Source organism: Poecile atricapillus, chromosome 3 (genome assembly GCF_030490865.1).
Source record: "Poecile atricapillus isolate bPoeAtr1 chromosome 3, bPoeAtr1.hap1, whole genome shotgun sequence".
Classification (NCBI taxonomy): domain Eukaryota; kingdom Metazoa; phylum Chordata; class Aves; order Passeriformes; family Paridae; genus Poecile; species Poecile atricapillus.
Window position 1 is genome coordinate 43718470 of NC_081251.1, and position 24655 is coordinate 43743124.

The window sequence follows — 24655 nt, forward strand, 5'->3', positions numbered from 1 at the left end:
GCACAGGAGGACACCGCAGCTGGAGAATCCAGTCCTCGGGGCGGCGGTGGACGCAACCTCAGGTGCCAAATGGCCTCCGTGATGTGCTGCAAAGGAGGCGCCCAGGAGAGGAGGTTGTCTGGATGGGGCGAGCGGGGCCCTCCGGGCTGGCCCCGAGAGAAAGAGGCCCTGGCCCTCGGTGGGCTCCGGCGGGGCCGTCGGGCGGCTCCCGGGGGCGCGGCCGGCCCCGCCCCGCCCGCCGGCTCCCGCTGCCCTGGAGCGCCCCCGCGCGCAGCCGCCGGTGCCGCCCGCCCGCCCGCGGGGAGGGCGGCGGGGCAGGTGCGCGGCGGCTGCGGCGGCGTGAGCCAGCGCCGGGGCCGTGTCCGCCCGCCGCCGCCGCCCCTCCTCGCTGGCTGCTACTGCCGCCGCCTTCCCGCCGAGAGCACCGGTTCCCTCTGCCGCCGCAGCTCGCTTTCTCCTCCTCCTCCTCCGTTCCGTCCTCCCAGTGGCTCGCGAAGGCAAAGCCCCCCGCCGGGGGCGTCCGTCGGTGGGTGCGCGTCCCCCAGCCCCCGCGCTCGCCTCGCCACCGCGGCAGCCGCCGGCACAGCCCCGCTCAGCCCGGCCACCATGGCGTGCGGGAGGTAAGCGAGCTCCCTTCACCTCTCCCTTCGCGGGTCTCGCCCTCCCGCCGGGGCGCTGGTTGGCGGCCGCGGGGAGGGGACGGCCGGCGGGGTTCTCCAGTGCCGGAGGAAAAAGTTGCGCTGGGCGGAGGCGGAGCGGCGCCGCATTGTTGTGTGTGCGGGCGCGGGTGTTCCCTGCGGGCGGCGGCGGGGCGGGTGTACTTCCGGGTTCGCACCTTTCTCCCTTCGCCGCCGCGCCCCCTCCTCCGCCGGCCGCCGCTGCCCCCGAGCCCGCCCGCTCCGGTCCCGGCTGTCCGCGCCCGAGCCGCCGGGACGGGGGAAGGGGGCGCCGGGCCGCGCCGCCCGTCAAACGCCAACGACGACGACAGCCGCGGTAGAGGAAAGGGTGTAGGGACGAAGCCGCCCCCCGAGCCGAACGGGGCGCAGCGCCCCGCCGAGAGCCGGTGGCGGCCGGGGCCGAGGGACCGGCCGCGGGGACGGTGCGGCGGCCCGACGCCAGGGGGCGGCCCGCGCCCCGCCGACAGCCGCCGCCGGATGGCGGTGACCGCCCGGCGAGCGGCCGCGGCCGGGCGGGGCGGGGCGGGCAAGGACCGGCGTGGGGCGCCCGCGGCCCGGCGGAAGGGAAGGCCAGGGGAAGAGAGCGGACTGGCGGCGGGACGGGACCCGCCGGGGGACGTGTCCGCTCCGAGGCGGCCGGGGAGCGGAGGATGGGGTGGCGGCGGCGCGCCCCGAAGGGCGCGGGGCTCGGCCGCCCTGCGGTAACCACCGGCGGGGCGGGCGGGGGCCGCGTGTCACGCGCGGCGCCGTGTGCGCGGTGCGGGGGGTTTAACGCGAGTGGCGGCGGGGCCGCCATCTTGGATAGCTCCCGCCGCGGCGCGGGGTCGCGGCCGGGCGCTGCCCGTCCCCGGGGGGCTGCGGGGACAGCGCCGGGACCGCGGCGCGCCCGGGCCCGGAGCGCCTCCCCGCCGGCGAGGGGGCGGGCGGGCTCCTCAGGGCACCGTGACTCGTAGCCCCGCGGCTGGCTCTGAGGTGCCAGCCGGGCGCTGTGCGGGACGCGGTGCGGGGGAGAACAAATAAAGTGCCGAAATGCCTCCAACGCGCCTCGCTCCTCCTTGTCCGGTTGCACGCCCGCGGGCAGCGGCGGCGGATCCGCGTGGCCGCTGGCTCCTCGGTGAGGGTACGGCCGCGGCATCTCCGAGCTCCGCGGGCAGCGACCGTGTGTGAGCGCCGGCAGCTCCACTCGGCTGTTGTGTTATTGTAGTACAGCATACAGCGGGTCAGATAGCCAGCTATCGAATGAGAACGTTAGTCTAGAAATAAATAAACAGCAGCAATGCACGCATCTTGTCCACGCTATAATAAAATATGCAGTTGGCGTATCTAAATAAACTTAAAAACTCTAAGTTAATTTTAAGTGTATTTTAGCTTTAACGTGAGGGAATTACCCATTTTAATGTGCGAAACATTTTACCTAAGGAGATTTGATTCATTTACTTGTTTCTCTCTTACCAGTCGTTAGCTTGTTAGTGATGGTGAGTAAATGATGTACGATGGTCTTGCAGTGATGGGATAAAACAGTAGTGCACACTACACCTATTTGTTTACAGACTTGACTCCTTTTCCTTATGTAACTGGTCTTGCTGTTCTTTTTAAATAGGCCGTTTACAGGACTGTGGGTTTTTTTCCCACCTGTTTTGGAATTTCCCATCTTGCATAGAAATTGCAAGTATGCAGAAGTGTGCTGTCATGGACAACTCATCAGATACTAAGAAAATAGTTACAGCTAAATTGGGTCAATGTTGATTTTAATGTAGTTGTGTATACTTTTAGTGGTATCTGGATATAACATTGTACAATAGTGCATGTTTATTCTTAGATTGATTCCCGTATGCTTTGCTTTGTAAAACTACAAGTCATTTATTTTTTAAAACACACTGCTGAAAAAAAACCAAAACCAAGAAAACCCCCAAAAAACTCCCTTAAAGCTTCAGAGGAGATAATACTGACAAACTTGTTTGGAAAATTATTTGTAAGATATGCAACTAAGTCATAATTCTTCAAAAGATGATGATTTCTTTTCTCCTTTGTATCAGAGTAGTAAGAATCAATGTTGAATTAAATTATGACCTAAATTATTAATACATCAGGAAGTCAAGTTTCCTTTGCTGTAGTCAAATGAATCATGTGGGTAATGGCAAAGGTAGTGATTGTATCTGATGTTTGTCCCTTGCAGGAGTTACAAAAATGCAGCTATACTAAAAACTCTACCTGTGTGTGTATGACAAAAGTAACTGTCTTCTACTCTAATAATTTAAAATATATTCTGTAAAGGACATGTGCTGTCTCACTTTTATCGAAACTTTTTTTTTTTTTTCTAATTTTAATTAATCTGGAAAATATATTAGCTGGCATGTACTGAGAATTTCATGAGAGGGAAGACTGTGATACGTAAATGAAGAAGGAAACCCCACATGCTCTCCCTCCTAGGCCTGAACAGCTGCAGTCTAGGCCGTGTGTAGGATGCAGTGGTAGGTCACACGCAGTGTTTCATATTGCATCCCCGACCACAGAACTGAATTTTAAAGCCCAAGCGGTTTAAGCCATTGGTTCCTCCTCTTTTTCTGCTTTGTAGCCCCTTGGCAGCGTTTTGTTTAAGCGGCAGCTGAAGCCCGCGGCGCGCAGCGCGATCCTCGGGCGGAGAGGCGAGGCACCGCGCGTCTCTCCGAGCAGGTCTCTGGGCCGGCAGGCGCCTTCCGAAGGAGCCGCTTTCCCTTGGGCGGAGAGCCGCGCATCCCCCGCGGCCGGCGGCCCGGCCGTGCCGCCCGAGGGCTGCGGGGACGCAGCGCGGTGACCCTCGGGGCGCGCCCGGGGCCGGCGGCGGGCGCGGCCCCTCCTCCCTGGGCGCGGCGCTGTCCGCGGTGCTGAAACCCGCGGCCATGTTCTTGCCGCCCGTCCCGTCCCGTGCCGGGCACTGCCGTGCCGGACAGTGCTGGGCCGGGCCGGACAGTGCCGCGGGCGAGCCGCCCCCTGCGCCTCTGGGGCGCTTCAGCGCAGGGGTCACGGCACGGGAGTGCTCTCACCCACGGCCTTTATGTAATACACTGTATCGCGCCGGTGTCGGATACTGACAGCAAAATCAGTGGCAAATACTACAGCGCTTTCTCCTTCGGAACAAGAGGTCTGTCAGCAACGCAGACTTTTTTTGTAGCCAGCTTGGGAAGCTTAACGTTACCTGTATGAAATGGAAGCGTGCGGATGAAATCAGCAATTAAACAAGAACTTGGTATTCGCTATTTTTAACCACAGGTTCCGTTTATGAAAGGGCATTCTAAAAGTGAATATCCAAACAGTGTGTCATCAGTGAGAACGAAATAACTGCTCATGGCACAGGAAAGGTTCAGGAAAAGCAGGTATCCATTAGCAGCAATACAAACACAGCCACGGTGTTTTCTTCTTTTTACCTCTATTTTAAAAAGACAAATTTAGAAAGGTGTGCTGTCTAGCAGATCATTTTTCCAAATTCACTTTAATGTGCTGAAACATCTCTACTACATGAAAAAATTTAGAAGCTTTTTTTCATCACAGAGACAAGCATTCATTTTCTGTAATTGCACACTGGTTCAAATACAGTTGCAGAATAAAAAGCAAATACGCTCCTCTGGTGTGATATGTATAGGCTGAAAAACAAAAAAGACGAAACTAACATGATGTGTTTTATATGGGAAGATAATTTATAAAATATACATTCTTCTTCTAAAAATAGAATGAATTGATATGCAGAATGAATTGACCTTCAAATTAAAGGTCAGGGGTGACAAACCAGGACAAAGGTCATGCAGCTCATTTTCAAGCAATCAGTTTCTAGTTTTTTCATTGTTGGACAAAAGCTTAATTATACAGAAGAGTAAGGACTATAATATTTAAGTACTCAATTCTAAGAGAGAAACATATGTAGTTTTACACAATTCCCTGGTTCTTTTTGAATGTTTTCCTATTAGTGAATTATTTGTGCTGTTACTAATGCATATATGAGTCTGTCTTAAATATAAATATTTAAATAATTTTTTTAGTTAACATTTAATAATTCACCATCTGCTTTAGAGATAAGAGGGTTGTGTAGCCATTTTCTGCTTTTTCAGTGATTTTAGGAAAAAAAAAAAAAATCCTGCTCATGCTATTGTTTCAATAAAGTTAGATTGCAGGTCCATTAATTTAGGCATTCATGCACAAAATTATTGTGCATGATTTTTAGCAAACCACTTCCCCAAAATACTACTTCCAGTCTGCAGCATTCTGTATGTCCATATGTCCAATCAGACAGTCCTAATACCTGACTGTTTAGCTAGTATGTGTATGTGATTATCCTTTTATTATATGCACTGAGATTCAGTGTTCTAACAAACTGAAGGTATTGGTTCAATGTTTATATCAATAATAATGCATTCAGACTAAACTAAGCTTTCATAAATATTCTGAAGGTATTTAATAAATATTCCATAGGCTGACCATATATAGTAATGCTACACCTAAGGATAACTACTAGAAATTCAACTGTTAAAATTTGTACACTCACTAATAATTTTGTATCACATATTAGGTGGTTGATTTTCTTACAGATACTTTATGTCCTGTACCTACTTCAGCTACTGATATGTACATTATTTTTAAAGTTTCAATCTTTTCTTTTAGAGATTGTGACTTTTTAGTTATATATCACTGATGTTCTTGTTTACTGGTTTGGGGTTTTTTTTTCTGGTTTGAATTAATGACCTATCTCTATTTAAGTTTATAAAAAGTGACCATTGCATTACTTTATTTGTTCAGTTGTTTTAAACAATGACTCATTCAGAAGCCATTGACATACAGAACTGATGTCCACGTCACTTGAAATGGGAATGATGTGCCCTGTACTAGCTAGTTCTTCTAGGAAAGTGAATATTGGTGTTTAAAATACAGACACTCATCTGTTCTTTAACTTCTACAATGTTTGATTATTTTAATGGACAATATACATATCAGTACTTCATAAGCATATTACAAAATACAGATTATGATAAAATCTATCATTAGTAGTGCTCTCAAGTAATAATTCAGTGATTTTAAAAAATCAACAAAAATGAAGACAGAAGATTCTGTGGTTTGTAAATAAATAGCTCATGCAAATAAGACAAAAGTTCTGTGGAAAGGAAAAGATATGTGAAGGGTGTGTAAATTCCATCAAAACAAGTGTTAATGTAGAACATCTCAGAAAGGAGGTCTGAAGAAACCATAAAAACGTTGTTATAAAAAAAAATAATTCGTTTTTAAAAATAAAACTTATAGTGCCATCACTTTTGAGGGGATATTAAAATCCTACTTGACTGCAGTATTTTTATAACCTAAGTGAAAATTGTAAGTTATGCAAATACTGAATTCAGTTTGACATAATATTCATGCTTAATTTGACCTTTACCAGGTATTTTTTTCAGTACTTCATTTGGCATTGTTTTGTTTGCAGATAGTTATCAAGTGGGAAAATGAAATCTTACTCCCTATATGTAATTTCTCACAGAAATAAGTAAATAAATCAGTTATCAAGCTCTGAAAAATGTTACCTACCTATGATTTGAGTATTAGGGTTTTTAAAGTTCTTTTCCTTACAAAGTGCTGATATGAAGGAATTTAGGAACTACAAAGAAAAACCCATCTGAAAACATATAATGAAGATCACAGGCTAGTTTTTGCATTGTTTCGTTTGCTGTATAGCAAATCCATGTGTGGCAATTACAAATGCCCATGCTAACAGTAAACTGGGAACAAAATACTTCAAATATGTAGGAAGTAGAACAGTAGTGACCCAGTTTTAAATTGTGTTTAAAAAAATTCATCTTAGAGTCACAAAAAATTGTTTGAAACATACCTGGTTTACATTGCTTTTAAATTAAATAATTATGGTCATTGTTTAGTATATGTATATTCAAATGCAAACCATAAGAAACTACAAATTTGACTAAATCAAATACACTACATATGAGAATTGTATTCAAGTAGTTTCAATCCTTTAAACAAAAATAACCTTATTCAGCATATTCCTTTGTTATGTATTATTTATGTTTTAAACTAAAAAAAAGTGCTAAATAGTTTTTGTTGCTAAAACAATTGTCAGTACAGTAGTAGCATTTAATTTTGAGGAGAAATTCTGATGCTAGAGTTGTCAGGCTTTCATTGGCTTCCATTTTGATATTGTGGAGTTCATTACACTTTTTATTGTCCAAAAGAATTATTTTCCTGACAATGGTGGAATCAAAGGAATTTACCTTTCTTTGTTCCGGTTCTCACTGAAGTCAAATGGCATTCTTACACATAATTTAAAGGTGCATAACTGGATGTTTGATTTTCAAAAACTTCATTTCCTAAAAACTGAGATGTGCTTAACCTCTTTTATATCAGGAAAAAAGCATATCTGGGCTATTGCCCAGCTGTGTTATTTACGTGAAGCTGTAGTTACCCTCCTTCAGATCAGTGACAAAAGTGAGTGAAATTAGCAAAGAAATACTAAGTTTTAATTTCCTAGTTGTTCAATTAATTTTCTTAAATCTGCATTGTAAAAATATTTTTAAATATTTCACACATGCTTGCTTTCATCTTCACATGCTGGAAAAATGCTGTAGTGGTGTATAAACAGAAATATGGAGGAACAGCAAAGAAAATTATGGTTAAATAAAGAATAAAATTGTGAGAGCTTTCAACTTTATCCATCCTGTAATTACATAAGGATATTAACACTTGAGTTTACCTTTTCAGGAAATCTTAATTTTTCTTATTTATGCATTTCAAAGTAACTATATCAAACTGAAGTAAATGAAAATGAAAAAAAAAAAAAGTTGAAACAATCAGAACATCTCAGGAGGAAATCCATTATTTATAATTGTGAATTGAGGTCTTTGTGTAAATTCAGTGTCAGACAACACTCATTTGTGATGTTTGAAATCAAAATACTGTGTGCATAATGCTTCTATCAGCAGTCAAGAACAGTAAATAAGGTTAATTTTTACTGACTGGTTCAAGTGACAGCAAAGTTTGTTAATATATCTGACTGGAGTGTGTGTGTTTGTGTATATAGGTATATTTTAAACGCTCGTGTTTTATGCTCTTACTATGCTTGAGTTCTGTCCACAGAGTTAAAATTTTGTATATACTTTGCAGCATTCATCCACTTAAGTCTTCACTCCTGATGAGTTAACTAAAAGAAGAGCCTTTCAACACTGGAATGTTTTCCCCTGTATCTTTGCATCACTATTTTCTTTGTTTGTTATAAAAATAAAGGATTGGTGGGTTTTGTTTTCTAGTTTTTCTACTCTCTAATCATACTTACAGTACCCAGCATTCTTCAAAAAAATACTCCTGGCATTACTCCATAAGAATGCAGTCCCCTGGCTACCACTGTGAAAGAAACAAGTTTAACATATTAATTTTTCTTTTCAACTTACTTTTGGAGGAAAGGTATAGCTTACTTAAGTGAAGTAACTATGTCTGCTTTACTTTCTTCCAAACAAATTGTTTCTAAATCCTTTGGCAACAAACCTGCTTAAGGTAATAAATTCAAAACAATCCATATCTCAGAGAATTCCTTTTACAAATATATAAACTTGCTATTATTTTTTACTGATTGATAAGTTGTCAAAAAATAGACTACATAAACTGTTAAGTCAGTTGAATTACAGAATGTGCTACTTGTGAGGAAAAGTGGATTACTTTTGGATTTGTTGGGTGTCTGTCAGTGTGCCTACTGCACTTTTCATTGTATTTTTTATCCAGCAGTAATTCCAGATGGTGCTCTCTTGCATTATTTTTCATGCTTGCTGTTACAGTATCCTTCCACATGCTGTGGATGCCTAGTTAAAATAAGGATTGCTTTCAAAGCTAGTGACATTTTCTCTGAAAACATCTTGTTGTCTAGTACACAATTCCTCAACAACATTTATTTACTTACTTGCAGTTACAAAGTTCTTGTAAATGCCAAGATAGTTTCAGAAGTAAAATGCCAAAATACTTTTTTGGTTTGTACAGCATAAGCAGGCACAGGAGAGTTCACCATGAGCCATTTCAGAGCCCAAACCTGCTTCCATTTAAATCAAGAGATTTTGTATGTCTTTCAGTAGGATACAGTAAAATACATGCCATTTAAACTATCTGTTTAAATGAGTTCATAGAATTGGAGTGCCCAGGCTCTTCTATACTAATACATCTCATGTCAAGCTTTAGGTATTAGGAAGCTTTTTGTAATAGCTATAAAAAAATTAGATATCCATTTTTCTGCTCAATAATCTGTGACCCTCTACAATATGTGATGCTTAAAAATGTGTTACAAAATGACAGTACTGGAAGCAAGAAGAACTTGTGCTGTTTTCTGCTACAGTTTTTAAGAACTGTACTTTCCTCCTTTTGAATCCCAACACCACTCCCCCAAACAGTTATTTTTAATCCCTTCATAAACTGAAGCAGGCTACGTTCCAAAGCCAAGAACGGATCCTTTACTCTATGCTTGCATATTTCATTATGTTGCATAAATAATGCAAGTAAATCTGAAAGACACAAAAGCCACATAGCCACAGGTTGGCAGAACAAAGAAGCAGATAAAAGAGATAGGGCTTCAGTGCTTGAAGGTGTAAAAGCAGAGTTAGGTTTAATCCTAGACAAAAGTCCATGCAATTCCAGTGGAAAACTTGAAGTGAAAAAAGAAGAGGAACTGAATCAGCTTGCCAGTGTTGTTGCACTGAAAAGAAAGATTGTACCACCCCCTTTACGAATTTCTGGCATTGGAAAGGGAAAAGAATTTAGAGAAAATTGGTTCTCGTTTGTCTTTGTTCATTCTTCTTCTGACTTTGCTCACTCCTAGTAGGATATTGAATTTTATTTTTTTTTAGTAAGAGAGCAGGATAGCTGTCCAGATGGTCTCTTAAATTGGAAAAAAAGACAAAACTCAAATTTCTGTAAAACAGAACTGGGCTTATATCTAAACAGGTGGATACTGCAATTCCTTTTTTCCTTTTGATGGGTTTTAATTAACATAGATTATTCAAAAAGACAGTAGAGGGTGACAAGAGGACAGGCTTGTGGCAGGTGAGTTTGTGCATGCTCCTATCTATTCCTCCTTCATTTGTTAAGCAAACTGGACAACCTAAGTAACAAGAATACTCCAAAACCAAGATATTTTCCTTAATAGTTCATGCCCTCTGCAGTGGTTTTTTTTTGTGTGATATTTTTGTTGACATTCTACAAAACAAGCCAGGCCTTTTTCAACTAGAGCAAAAGTATATGTTTCATGAAGTTTCAGTCAATACACATCTGTGTTTGTGTGACTGATGAATTTTGTTAAGATTGGGACCTAGAATTTAATATCACTATATATTATGCTCTGTCATAACTTAAACAGTCACAACTAAACAGTCATAACTAAAAGCATTTTTCTGTTGATATTCATAAGTTGTCATTAAATTACTATTTTGACCATAAAAGAATCTTGGAGAATTATTTTTATCGGCTTTTCTTAAATCATACACAAGGTATGACTTGATTGTTTAATATGTACGATTTAAGCACTGTAAAGACAACTCACTAGTTCTTAGGTTACTTCCCGCAATTAAATATTGATAAAGGAAAAAACCACCTTCCAATATTCTGCAAATCTGTGTCTTTTCCCTCTGTTGTCATCAACTGTGTAGCTTTCATAAGAGACTAATGAAAGGGGCAATGCTTTTATTGGTGCTGGGGGGCAGGGAGAAAGCAGCACTTCATTTTTTCTCTTGTGCTTTGGTTATCTCGTTGTTCTGATGAGCTAGGTAAGTCTCAAACAGTAGGTTTACAGGTCACTTCATAGAGTCAGTGCCCTGGCATTTTATGGCCTCCTAATGAGCCGTTAAACTGGAGATGAGGTAATTAAATACGGTACTCTGGGACAGTGTACTCGGTACTGACTCCAGCTCTCTGATTTTAGGTTCCTCAGAAGACGATGAGGTCATTCAAGAAGGTCTCCTCAGGCTCAGGTCAGTCTTCTCTACAGCGTCTTACGTGGCTGTGTATCTGTAAAACTGAGGTACTTCAGCACTTCTGTCCCGCTGACTCATGAACGTAATCATGGGGTGGGATGGGGAAAGATCGCTAATTTTGTGCACAGGCTTCAGAGTTCCCGTTGGATGCAGTCTTGAGTGTTCTGCTTCTGTAAGAAAAATAAACAATTACATAAGGAAAGTTTATTCACAATAACCCCATGTCACACACCTGTCGCAATGGGTGGGAGCCCACGGTTTTGTATGAGCGCTGCGGGACCGCTAGCCCGGCAGAGGCGCAGGTGGGCGAACACTCCTCTATCACTAAAATTTATACTCGTTATTTCCGTGCTGCTGTCACGCTACCGCCACGCACCTCCTCCGATCGCGTCACCTCAGCAGTACCGTCTGTCCAGTCCCCAAGCCCGCCAGTCCAGCCCCCGCCTGCCCGTCCTGCCCCTCAGCCCTCCCGTCCAGCTCCTCAGCCCTCCCGTCCAGCTCCTCAGCCCTCCCGTCCAGCTCCTCAGCCCTCCCGTCCAGCCCCTCAGCCCGCCAGTCCAGCCCCTCAGCCCGCCAGTCCAGCCCCTCTGTCCGCCCGTACAGCCCCCATGTCCACCCGTCCGGCCCCTCAGCCCGACCGCCCAGCCCCTCTGTCCGCCCGTCCGGCCCCTCAGCCCTCCCGTCCGGCCCCCATGTCCACCCGTCCGGCCCCTCAGCCCTCCCGTCCAGCCCATCTGTCTGCCCGTCCAGCCCCCATGTCCACCCATCCTGCCCCTCAGCTCGCCGAGCCGGGCCGGGCCGGGCCGGGCCGGGCCGGCGCATGCGCGGTCCGGGGCGCGGAGCTCCCCGCGGAGCGGCGCTGCGCCCCCGAGGGAGGGACGCGCGTCCCGGGGACACCCGTGAGCCGGCCGCACCGCGGGACGCGCTCCCTGCCGCGGTGGACGGCCTGGGGCGGGCGATGGCGGCCGCCGGGTGTTGCCTGTGTGCTGGGGCGGGAGGAGCTGTCCGTGTCACCGCCGGGCTGCCGCAGGCTAGAGCGCTGGGCACTTGCCCGTCGGGGAGGATGCGCTCCCCGCTGGGACACGCGCATAAGCCGCGGTGCGGCTGTCCCGCCTGAGGAGACGGAGCGAGAGCGCCCGAGGCGCGGGCCCGCCCGTTCATCGTCCTGCGCCTGCCGAGCGGGAGGCGAAGCGGTGACACCGGGCAGTGCGGCCGGTCCCTCCGCGAGGGCCGGTCTTCCCCGCGGGGCGTTAGCCAGACGGTCTCCCGCGACAGCTTCCAGAGCCTCCTTAAATCCCTCGGGGAAGCGGCCGCTATCGGTTGCAAATCCGCAGCTGAGAGACGGTTCATGTACGTGAGACCACATCCTGCATCCGAGCTCTCCGAGTGAGTGCCTCCCGCGTCCTCCTGCCCGCGGATCCCACGCGGGATCACAGTAATTGACAGCACTTTTAGGACCCCCCGCAAGCCGCCGGCACGGCCAGCAGAGATGCACGAACGGCAGGGCGGGCCCGCGCCGCACCCACGGCCGCCGCTTCTCATTTCAACAGAAAGTGTTCCTAAAGCTCACGCTTGAAACCGCCCTCCGACCCCAGTCTGAGCAGCGGCGCCTGCGAACCTCGCCGAGGGCTGCCCCGTCCCCATGAGGGACAGACAAGGGGCGGGCTCCGGGCATACGAGAGCGCCCGCCTTGGGTGTGGCGGCTGAGGAGCGCCCGGGAAGCTAAAAAGCCGAGCTCCTGCGGCGGGCGGGAGTGAAGGAGGTGCTTTCTGCGCCCTGAAGCTGCATTTCCCGAAAAGAGCCGCGGTGCGGGACGGGCGCGGTGCGAGGCGCTTTTATAAAGCCTGTAACTTCATACCCCGCACGTCGGTCAAATCCAGTCCCTACTCAACCCGAGCCGTGGCAGCGCGCAGTTGGGCCGGCCCGTGTTTTGTTAAAAAAGCAAAAATTACAAATTGCCTATTTTCTACTATTAATGCGACTATTAATGCTCGCGGTCTGAAGCGAGGGTAATAAGCCCGACCCAGGGAAGCTGGCGGTGTCCGGAGCGCGTCCGACGCTGCCATTCCAGAGGCGCGGGAAGGACGCCGCCACGTCCCCGCTGGGAAGGAGCCGCATTTTCTGGGAAGAGTTAAAGAAAAGCCCGGGGGCAAAGCCCAGCTTTAGGGCAGGGTTGCGGGGACTGCCCCACCGCCTCCCGGGCCCTGACGCCCGGCTCTCGCCCTGCCCGGCGGCCGCGCAGCGCTGGGAGCGGGGCCCGCCGGGCCCGTGGCCACCGCCGCCCTCGACCCGTGCGCTGCGCGGCGGAGAAAAGGGAAAGCGGCTTTGGCGCCCAAAATGTAGGTGAGAGAGGGTTTTGGCGGGAACAGCTCCGCACCGGCACAGGCTCCCGGCCGTAGGAGCGGCGGCAAAGGCCCCCCTCGGACCACACATCTAGGAAGAGCCCGTTTCGGTAAAGACCGTGTAGGAAAAACACGACGGGCATCTTATTCGGTGCAACATCGGCGGGGCGGCGCCGAGCAGCCCAGCCCGGGCAGAGGAGGAGAGGGGGCAGGGGCGCCGCGGCGCCGTCCCTGCCCCTCCTGCCTGCCCGTCGGCGAGGAGCGCTGGCTGTGCTTTGAAATGGGAAGTGGTAGCAGCACCCCGAGCTCTGCTTTCAAGTGTAAAACACGCGTTTTGTTTCAAATGCAGGCGGCTCCCTCGTTTGTTTGGATTTTCGTGGTTTGTTGGGTTGTCTTTTTTTCCCCATTTTCCTTTGGGTTAGGAGGTTTTTTCTTTTCTTTTTCTTTTTTTTTTTTTTTCCGAGGTGGGGGTCTTTTTTGAGAGGGCGAGTAGTGTATTTGGAGGGGGGGGGGGGTTGTGCGGTTTTTGTCTTGTTTTGGTTTTGGTTAGGGAAATAGAAGAACCGAAGTTAAAACTTTAAAAGCTTTAGGAAGGTGGCAAATAGGAAATCCAACACCACTGGTTTTGGTTACATAGTTTCAAGCGAGCTCTTGCTGTGCATGTGGAAAGATAATGATTCCAGCTTCCTATAATTGTCTTTACCAATATTAGCATCTGTTTAGCAAAACAAGGATAGAAATAAATTTTTTTAAAATATGTAAATTGTTACCATTAAACTAGTTTTTCCACGAACTGGCTTGTTCGGTAGGGTGTTTTTACCTTTTCCCCTCTCCTTTCAGAATGAATTTTGTAAGGGTGTTGGTTGGGGTTCCTTTTTCCTTTTTTTTTTTTTTTTTTTTTTTTTACAATTTTTTTTTTTTTTTTACAATTTTTTTTTTCTTTTACCCGGAGAGTTCCCAGCTGGCAACAGCTCTCTACCTTCCACAAAACTTGAAAGGCTGATGTCCCTTGCAGGAAATGAATGAGTCGATAACATCTGACACCAGTGACCAGTCCAGTGACCCCAACCTTAATTCCACTAATACTGGAGGCCTGAAAATCTCAGTAAAGACACATTGCAAATCCCACCCCCCTCCATTTTACAAAATCTGGACTTATTTTGCAACCTAAAAAACCCTTTGCAACCAATATATATACATTCATTTATTTACGTGGTTTTGTAGTCTTTTATTTATTCATCGAAGAACATATCGTGAATTTTCACTGAAATTTGCTAACAAGACATTCTGTCCATTTAATGAACTCAACTCGTTTGTCTGTTTAGCCAATATTCTAGCCTCTAAGGATTTTTTTTATATATATACCGAATATCGGTAAAATAAATCAATCTTTTAAAGTAAACACTTTCAAAACTTTATTAAAAGGGTATTTTCTGTCTTTCCGAGGGGAGGGGCAGAGGGATCTCGTACTTTTATTAATGTGCCATTCTGCCACAAGAGATGTAGTCTTGGGCAGTTCAAGTAAGAGGTATAAGGATTGTTTTCGTCCGGTAACCTTAATTTCTTGTTCATAACTGAGGTTTCACGTGTATTAAAATCTTGTACATTTATTAGTTATTATATATCGTCCGGGTCATAAGATCCAGGCATATAGCATTACTGGAGATTTAATATTGTAAAGTAATCGCTATTGTAAGGGAGAAAAGGAGGTTATGAGCCAATAGCAGTGGTATGTTGCACGAATGCGTAAGGCAGGTCAGTGTAGGAAGTCGACCTCACTGTTGAAATAACCTATAGGAAATTTACGGTTGAAGACTGCAAAGGAATTTCAGGATTTAAAGCTTCTGCTCCACTTGCCAGGATGCTTGTATTTGTACACTCTTGCCCACCCTCGCCTCTTTCTTGCAAACGCTCACACGGAGCCTCCACCTTGGTGTTTCACACAGAAATGAGGCTCTAGGAGGGGAATTGACGCTTTCCTGAAAGGCAACAAAAGGAGTAAACAGGCCCATGGGGGCAAAGGCGTTCCCCTTAATTGGGCAGACTGATCGACGCCACTTCCCAAACAACAGCAAGTGCTTTGCAAATGCATAAGCCCCGTGCATTCAGGTTCTGCACGGATCAGTTTGTTGCCTTGGCTTTTGTTTGTGTGTCCTTGGGATAAGAGAGGATGCTGGGGGGAGGAGGGGGGAGGTTAAAAAGAAAGTCAGAGTCCAGGTTTTTACAAGGTATCGGCAACGTTTAAAGCACACACACACATACACATATATATATACACATACATACATACACTGCAAGGAAAGACGGGTTAATGCGAGTAGGTGGTGTTGAGGACAGAATACTTTCATCTGTAACTTTACACCAAAGGACATGGGCAGATGGAAAATAAAACTAATTCTCCCCTAATTGTTTGTTTTTCACGTTTACAAAATTTTATTTTAAAAGCGTTTGGCCGTACAGCAGCGGGAAGGGCTGGAGGGCAGGGCCATAGCTGTGTACCTGTGAGCGCGGAAGGGGAGTGCCTTTCCAAAGGGGCTGTTACCGAGCCCGTTACACACCACACACATTTCTTCTCCGAATTGGATCCCCCCTCCCGCTGGCAGTGAAGACTTAAAACAGCACTCCCCGGTCACTGTTATTTCTCCCTTCTTTGTCCTCTTCCCCTGAGGCTTTTTTTTTCTTTTTTCTTTTTTTTTTCTTTTTTTTTTTTTCTTTGTTTTCCGCCCTCATCTCCAGTAAATCCCTCTCTCTGTCGGTCCTCTCCTTACTGCTGATTGAGGTTCACTCCAATTCTCGGCTTGAAAACTGGGCTCTTATTTAGGAAGTCATTAATCACATCCCCTCCCCCGGAAAGAGATGGCGGAGAAACCTGTGAAGTACAATTCCTCGCCCCATCCCCCCTCCAGAAATGTTGTGAAACGCTAGATCTCCGCACATTCTGGGGCATATTAAGGTGATATCGCGTTTCCGGCGCGCTTTTAATTTGAATGCGAAATTAGTAACGATCCAGTAGCGCATCTACCCGCGTTGTGCGCAGAGGGTGCCACAGATGCCTCCCGGCGCTCGCCGTCCGTGTCTGCACACACGTGTGTCCCCTGTCCCTTTCTGCACACACGTGTGTCCCCTGTCCGTGTCTGCACACACACGTGTGTCCCCTGTCCGTGTGTCCGTGTCCGCACACACGTGTGTCCCCTCTGTCCGCACACACACGTGTGTGCCCTGTCCGTGTCCGCACACACACGTGTGTGCCCTGTCTGTGTCTGCACACACACGTGTGTGCCCTGTCCGTGTGCCCGTGTCTGCACACACGTGTGTGCCCTGTCCGTGTGTCCGTGTGTGCCCTGTCCGTGTGTCCGTATCTGCACACACACGTGTGTCCCCTGTCCAGGCGCATGTCGCCTTCGTGCGCGTACGCGGAGCCCGCCTGCGGTGGGCACAGATAGCCCCATAATCTCCTCCGCACGGCCGCCCCTGCGTGCAGCTGTTGTTCAGTGGGCTGTATCTAGAAACACACGGATCTTCCGACGGATTTCTGCATGCACGGGAGGGCAGAAACCCCAGAATAATACGTCATCTCGATTTCCCGTAAAGAAGCGTGCAGATTAGCTGTCCGAAAAGGAAGGGGGGGGGGGGGGGGGGAGCGCCGTGTTGGAAATTTCTTGTTCATTCATAAATTATTTTGGTGTGTCAGGCTACTTGAAATGGCGATTGGCTGCTCCTGCCTCCTGCCAACCCCTTAAGGATCCGATGCGAAATTAGTAGCGAGAAAGCATGTAATTGACCGAGTCACGTGTGCGCAGGGGGCCAGAAACGGAGCGAGAGAGACGGGGAAAAATCAAAAGAGGGAAAGCACATTAGACCATGCGAGCTAAATTTGCGATCGTTCAAAATCAGGATGTTAGATTAATGCAGAAGACCACTTCGATCCACAGGGAAAGTTTTCATCTCACGAGTTTGGAGCAGAGGGCCCGTGGGGCAACATGGCCGAAGGTTAATTTTCTTTTTCTATTGTTTTACTATGATTTTCGCTCGCTCGCTCGCTCTCTCCCCCCTCTCCCCCCTCCCCCCACCCCTTTTTAACCCAACTATGCATTACCCTTTTTTAGCAGCTCGCGCAAGGGGGCTTTCTCCAAACCCATTGTTACCCAGCTCAGAAACTGTTCCGTACCGCCCACACCGATTCACAACTTGAAAAGCTTTCAGGGGGCTATTGTTTGAATTGTTCCTGTTTGATTAAGCACAGTTGCAGTGGTGGGATGAGAAAACGGCCGTACACCTGTCCCAACTTTAATCGAAAGTTTATTCCAAGGAGGGATGGATACACGTTGGAAAATAGTGGTTTCGGCGCTGCATGTGCAATAAGCAGTTGTGCAATCTACCCAATTTTGCTTATTCTCTCTCCTCCACCCCTCCTCGGTCGGCCTCCCCCCTCGCCCCCCCGGTCCTGCGCCTTGTGAGGAGAGACTAATTGGGCTGAGAATTTCTGTTGAGAAATGGGATCGGTCTTAAACCAGCAATATTCAAGTAAAGTATCGCGTTCTGTGCTGTAATGTGGCTGAAAGATGGAGTTAAATGGAAAAATACACGTATGTACAGAAACGTGGGCTGCCCTGGGCTCAGAGAGAGGGAGAGCCTCCGTGCGCAGTGTTTCCTCTCTGTAACCTCCGGTGATTTTATTTTTTTACGTATTTTTGGGAGAAGACTGTTTATTTTAGGATTTAGGAAAAATACGCACTTTTCACTGTTTGCTTTTTGATTTTGTTTTGTTCGCCCCCTTTTTTTTTTTTTTTCCCTGTTCCGTTTGTAATAACTCCTTTATACAGCGGCAAAAGGATGTTACCAGAATTTAACTCTGCTTTGCATCTTGTCCCTCTCTTCCTTCTTTTTCTCCCCCCTTCCCCCCCACACCCCCACACCCCCCGCCTTTCCCTCTTCCTCAGCAGGGGCGAGTAAAGGTGGAGACGAACCCGGGAAGTTGCCGGAGCAGGAAGAAGAAGAGGAATCCCAGGTTTTGCACGGAACCGGCCATTGCAAATGGTTCAATGTGAGAATGGGATTCGGGTTCATCTCCATGAGCAACCGAGAGGGAAGCCCCTTGGAGTCTCCAGTTGATGTCTTTGTACACCAAGTAAGACCCGTTTTTGTCTTCCATCTCAGCCTGCCACATTTGGTTGAGCTCAGTGGGACTCCGGTTTTATGTGAAGAGAAGTAACCTATTTTTTCTAGGTATTTAAGTACATTTGTAGTTAAAGAGTTGCCTTAGGTAGTGGTTTTGTTGGCAGTGTACAATTTGAGTAAATAAGGTCGTTAGATTGTGCTTAGTCTCTGTGGCTGGTGATTTGTGCAAAGGTATAATGTCTCTTCGTATCATCCTCCTTGCTTAGAAAAGTCTCCTGTGGTTTTTATTTATTTTCAAATGTCACACTTTTTAACAAGGTTTATCATTTGTCACCAGACTGATCAGGAGCAGATACGCCTTTCCTTGAAGACTGTTTAAAATTAAGCTGGGAAAAGGATAAATAAATGTCCGCCTTCATTCAGATACCATTTGAGTACAGTTCTAAACGGTTTACTTGTAAACCTCGAATTACTTTTTAAAAGCTCATCTGAGATTAGTTAGTGAAATTAAGACATAATTATAGTGTTATTTTGCAGTAATTTAGACCTGAGAGTGTCCCTGTGGTGATACTCTGAAGTGTGTATGTGGTTTGGTTGGTTGATTTTTAATTATTCCTTTCTAGGGAGGAAAAAAAAAAAAAGCAATGATTAAGTATTCAGACCAAAAGCAGTGTCTCGTAAGGCTGTTGGGGAGACAAGGGGTATATGGTCCATTGTTTTAATTTTAATTACAGCAGCATGGATGGTTTTGTGTTTTGAACATGGAAACGGGTATGAATGCCTTCATGTAAAAGAGTTACAGATGCTAAATAGGTAAAAATAATACGGGAACTTTCTTTGAGATCTGTACTGTGGTTTGTGAAGAAGGCCTTCCTGGTCCTTCTGTAAGTCTCCAGTTGCAACAATGCTATTTTGAATTTCACCTATCTCCTCTGTGATCAGAGAAGAGAGGAGAGGTACCAGTCAGGTAAAGAGACCATTTTGGGGTTGGCTAGGGCCATGTTAGGGAGGCAAAAAGCATCTTTTTTACGTGCTTGTCCGTTTTCTATGACGTTTGCAATGACGGTGAAGGGGGTGTTCCATGATCATATAGTGACTCCCTTTTAATGTTGCGTTTGGTGGCCCGGCTTTATTCTTGCAGTAACTTTATCAGGCTTTTTTAAGGCATACACCTTTGATTAGGTCAGTAAAAAGGTGGCTGAGACTTCTAAAGAAACTGCTGCTGTGGCCTGTGCTTTGCAGTGCAGGGTGGGGTGGGTTTCTGGTCTGGCTGCCTGACATGTGCCCTTGCACCTAAGGGCCTGCACTTCAGTATAGCTGCTTGCATTTGAAATTATGTACAAAGAGTAGAAGCCAGTAGTGAACTCACTAAATTCCTACACTTCCTGCTTTGTGCTGGCATATAAGCTGCCTCCTCTTTGCTGCTGCTTTTTCTCATTAGAATTGAATGAATGAATGAAACACTTATCAAAGAAGGAGCAGTCTTCCTCCTTTTCCCGTTTTCTTCCCTTCTTTGTATCTTAAGTCACAAAGTTGATCTTTACAGTTTTATAAATTTACTTTAAAGATAAAACCCCCTCTTTCTTAATGTAATTTTGTGTTAATGTATGTAATTTTTTTGCTTCTCGAATAGTAGAAGACAATATTTGAAACGTAGCAGTGCTGTAATAAAAAACACATTTGGAAACAAAGATATTCTTAGAGCTGTGGAAATAGAGAAGTATTGAACTGCGTGATAACTTGATACATTTAAGTAATACTAGACAAGGTTTTCAGTTTCATAATGGAAAGTAGTCATAGAAAATAATAAAGTAGTAGTAAATTTGGGGGTCTCTATTGGGTTGTGTCCCCTAAAGGAGAGGAAGAGAAGGAAATGTTAGACAAGTTTGTTTATTACATTTTAATAATCTACGACTTATCCATACCCGTGGGTTTCTAAGACAATCACAATGTAAAATGCAGTGAAAAATACCATGTTTCATTGCATGGTAACTGTGTGCCTCAGTCATTTTGAGTTTACTTAGAGAAACATCATATTGAGTGAAGTTGTTGGTATTCTGCAATGAATTGCTCTTGCAGCAAAGAAAGTATGTTTTTCATAATTTTCATTCTGATGAAATCTAAGGTGTATATATATAAATTTCATGGTGACATGAATCTTCTTTCCATCGGTTTTCTGTGTAACAGGGAGAACTACTAACTATTGTGTTTCAGAGTACATTTTAGATAATTGATATTTCTATATAGAATGCTTTGTTAGCTAACTAGCTGACCAGTACTAGCAGTAGCAGCCAGAGCATAAAAATGTCTTTAAATCTTTAAATGTTATTTAACACTGCTGCTTGTACTACAGAGTCTGTTGCCTGAGCAGTGATTGGACCCTATTCCTATTAGTTTCATTAATTTGAAAAAAAATGTCATGTGAAGGGTCCTTTTCAAGGCAAAGATGTTTATTAATCTGTTGAAACAAAATACCACTGTTCAAAACTGCTTTGAGAACACTTTGTCATGTAAGTGTGTCCAGGTAGTGTTGCATGCTCATTCTGCAGTGTTTGTAGCTACCAGTATAATTTTATAGAATTAGACAGTCTGATCAGGGGAGAGAGAAGCTTCTAGTTTACTTAGTCAAAGTCCTGTCAAAATTAGCTTGAGCCCCGCAACAGTATTTTTACTTTCTTATCTTACCCTTTTTTGGTGAGGCTATGCCCAGTTTATGAGATCTTGCTATGAGCAAAAATTTACTGTATGTCAAGACAAAATTCCTGTAATAGTTTAAGCTCATTATTGCTGGACTTTTGAGCTTGCAGTAAATAATTTTGCTTTCTTCTTGGAGATCCCCCTTAGCTATGTGTGGATTATAGTCACATTTTTCTAAAGTCAGTGCTTTGCTAATTGCATATATTGATATATTTTTAGAGGACCGTGCTTTTGTTTGGACTTTTCTTCCCCTTTACCCAATGGAAGTCCTGTTCACAAAACAGCTGCAGTATTGAGTTTTTAACCCTGCCTTTTAAGTCCCTCCTTTGGTGTTAATCATTTTGATTGATCTTCTCTGAACTACCTTCAGACTGTTGTTACCCTTCTAGTAATGAGGTACCTAGAGCTGGATGCATTATTTAAGGTAGAAACATGTCAGCCATTATATATGTGCATCTGTGTGTCGACAGTGTAATTTGGTACACTTACACACGTCCACAGTCTTCTCCTTTTTAGCTCTCTTCTGATATAGCTTATGTCTTTAAGTCATGTGTTTGAGTCATTCAGGGTCATATAAAAATTATGGGTCCTAAAAACAGTTTGATTTTTTTTGAACAGAAGCCATGCTCAGTGCAGCAATGTACCAAGTCAACTCTTATTTCTTCTGGAAAAAAGAATAAAAATGGAAGAGTAGCAATGATAGTACTTTGTAACATTTTTAAATCCAAGGAATGTGCGCCTTACTGAATTTGGCTCAATATTGTCATATGTACTCTTTATAAGTTACCATGGAATGAGTAATACAGCTTGTTTCTCTTGTATTGTGAATTCTGGACCTAGTTATGTATGAGTGGCTCTTATTAAATTTTAGAGAAGATCTATTTGTCAAAGGGTAAAGCAGACTGGAGAGGTGAAGTGAGGGAAACCTTTTGTGGTACACATGAATAAAGGTCTTTAGTGCAAAGAACTCAGAAGAACTGAAGTTCTCATAGAATCAGAGAAGGATGATTTTTGTTAAAGGTTTTTTGCACATTCAGAATTAGACACAACTTCAATATGTACTGCTTCTTTTGGATGCTGACAGTAAGGCAAAAATTCTGTATATTCTTTTTCGCACACACTTTCATACAGACTAAGTTAGGAACAAGTCTATTTTCCTTTGCTTAGTGTGAAGTGTAGATGTTAAAGATGATAATGAGCTATAGGGTGCTGAATGTAAACAGATGCAATTAAATGCGTGTTTATGAGTATCGAGGGTTGAAAATTTATGTCTGTTTCTCAATAACGTGTTTTTTCAGGATGAGATGGATTGTTCAGTTTAGATGGAGTTTGTTGGAACTTTGTTGGCTCTGTAATCCAAAATTCTTACCACAATAAGGGATTGATAAAAGATTTCTGAACTGGGACCTTAAACACAATCACTCTTTGGGATCCTCTTTTATGAGAGGGGGAGAGGAAGGAAGGGAGGAGCAGCATGTAGGAGCTGGTGTATTTTGTCTTCTCATTAAAAGGAGTATAGTTGGCTTGAAATTTTTCACTTTCATCTGAACTTTCTTACTGTAACTACAAAGTTTGATAAAAATGGAAAACACCCTTTTTTCTTGCATTGAGTCCTTTTGCACTGCACTATCATTTGTGTATTATAAAAATTGTTCTTACTGTTTTAAGTACCTGTAACAAAAGAAGGAGGAAAAATTACTGAAACTATTTTGACTGTAAACAGAAGAATAAATGGAAAATGAGACATACAGGCAGCATCTGAACAGTCTTTTCCCTTAATGTGACCAATTGTCCTTTTCAGTGATGAATCAGATGCCTGTTCTTTGAATTCCTAGTTTTTAGGCACAGTTGAACTACATTTCTGTGACAAAGTAGGGCATGGCATGATACACTCAATGCAGACTGTCATACTGTGAGCGCACATTATCCTGTACTTTTTCAAGGATGCATTCATTCTTTCACCTAGCATACCTTTTTCATTTTTGTTTTATTGGGAGCCTTTAAAAATGACTTAATTGCTCAGGGTAACTGGAAGTCCTGGGCAAGCAAATGGGATTAGTATTTCATTGCTCCTTATGTTTAATATGACATAGGAATGCCTGTTAGGAGTATAGAAGTCCCCATGCAGAGAACAGTGTTACAGAATTGTCATTTTTGACTTCTGCTGGGGACCAGGCAAGCCCAGTCCTAATCAAAACAAAAGTGGCTAGCAGGATTTAGGGAGGGAGGCTGAGGAAGGAAGCCAACAGGGAGTAAACGTGTGTCTGCAGTGAGCATGTGTGTGGAAGATCCGGCAGGGATCAGATACGGGTGTCAAAGTCTGCTCAGCAGCCTCGGTTCGTGTAGCATCCGTAACGAGCTGGAGCTGCCGGAGACCCAGAGCCAAGCTTTGGCACTCACCAGCTGTGCTGCAGCATGCAGAGAAATGATGGGGGCCACTGATTGTGGTGTGGAGTGCTACAGCATTGGGATTTTCTTGTTGGTTTTTTTTGTTTTTTTTTATTTTACTTTTAAAAAAATTGTTTTCACTACTAATTAGTGTATAAGTTAGCATAATGTATGGACACATAGATAGCAAAATACTTCACTGACAGCTTGATGGTTTAAGATGGTTGTCTGACTTGTAATTTGGTTATTTGCATTATGGAGCCACCATCTTCTTAACCTTCCATATTTCATCTATTCATATGTAACACCAGTGCTGTAGTAAATTCTTACTAGTAAACTTATATAGTATTTAAGTGAATGGCAACACCATTAAACCTATGTGATGTTCACTCAGATCAGACTTCACTGAAGAGTTTTAAACCTTGCATGTTGACGAGTAGAAATCACAAGTGGCCCAAAGGCAGAGGGTTGCACTGGGACAACTCTGTCTTGAGAGGTATTTCTTTCTTTGGCAGAGCAGTAAGTGCACCCTTTCCCAAGCATGCTATCCTCCTTTTCTCCAAGACTGAGGAAGTTGTGCACAGGGGTTGGGATACTGGAAGGAAGAGGATATTTTGTCTGGGGCACAAACATAAGATATCAAAGCAGATATATGAACCAAAGCTAAAAGGAAATGAATTGTCAAATTGGGAAAAATGTTGTTATTGTTGCTTGTTCTGGTTTGTAACTACATTTCCGAGGTAGTAGGTACATTTAGAACCATCCAGAATTTTGTTTCACAAAGTATACTCCCGTGTAAATATTGTTTAATTCTTCTTCCTTAAGTAACCCATTGCAGTAAAGGACTGCCATATTTCCCTGCTAATTATCAACAGAAGCAAAATTAGGCCCACCAGTTTCTACAAAGGTGTGTAAAAGTGACTGTAAAAGTGTTGTTTAAGAATGAAACCAGGAACTAGAGAGTAAAGACCATTTATGATGCTTTTAAAAATCAACACAAATAAATAAGGACATACTGGTTAAATTTTTAATTCCCTGTACGTAGGAGTGCTTTTTTTGGCTTTTTTAAAATCAGCTGAAGGTAACCAGGACTGCTAGAGAGGTATTATGTGATGCTTGGCTCTTTTTAAAGGACAGCTCTTCAGGACAGATTTGAACTGGCTTTTGCCTGATGGATATCACCGGTGAAAGCAGTGAATCCTTAAATTGCTTTTACATCAGCAGAGTATCACTAAACACCTCTTCATGGAAGGTGGGGAAGTGCTTCTGATTGCTTAAGCCTATTCAGTTGAAGAAACTGGTATCCATGCTTTTCCTCAGATCAGTCTGGCTGGTTCTGACTTAAAATGGAGGTGGGGCTACCTACTTGGGAGATGACTAAAGAAAATTCCAGATCCTCACTGGAGAGAGGACTTGGCTGCTTGTGGAGCAGCTGTGCACCTTGCTGCAAGCTTCACAGTTT

At 44.9% G+C, this 24655-nt stretch overlaps 1 protein-coding gene across 3 annotated transcripts in view; it reads left to right on the forward strand.

The window, feature by feature from the left end:
• The first annotated feature begins 488 nt into the window (after positions 1 to 488).
• LIN28B (lin-28 homolog B) overlaps positions 489 to 24655 on the forward strand; it is a 94788-nt gene continuing 70621 nt past the window's right edge. The window contains exons 1-3 of one of the 3 annotated variants that reach the window (XM_058835552.1): positions 489 to 620; positions 10597 to 10645; positions 17931 to 18118. In XM_058835552.1, the coding sequence (XP_058691535.1) occupies positions 10612 to 10645; positions 17931 to 18118 (222 nt within the window). In that variant the 5' untranslated portion in view covers positions 489 to 620; positions 10597 to 10611. Of the gene's footprint in view, positions 621 to 10596; positions 10646 to 16811; positions 16981 to 17930; positions 18119 to 24655 lie in introns of those variants that run through there. The other 2 variants (XM_058835553.1, XM_058835554.1) reach the window with 2 other exon arrangements.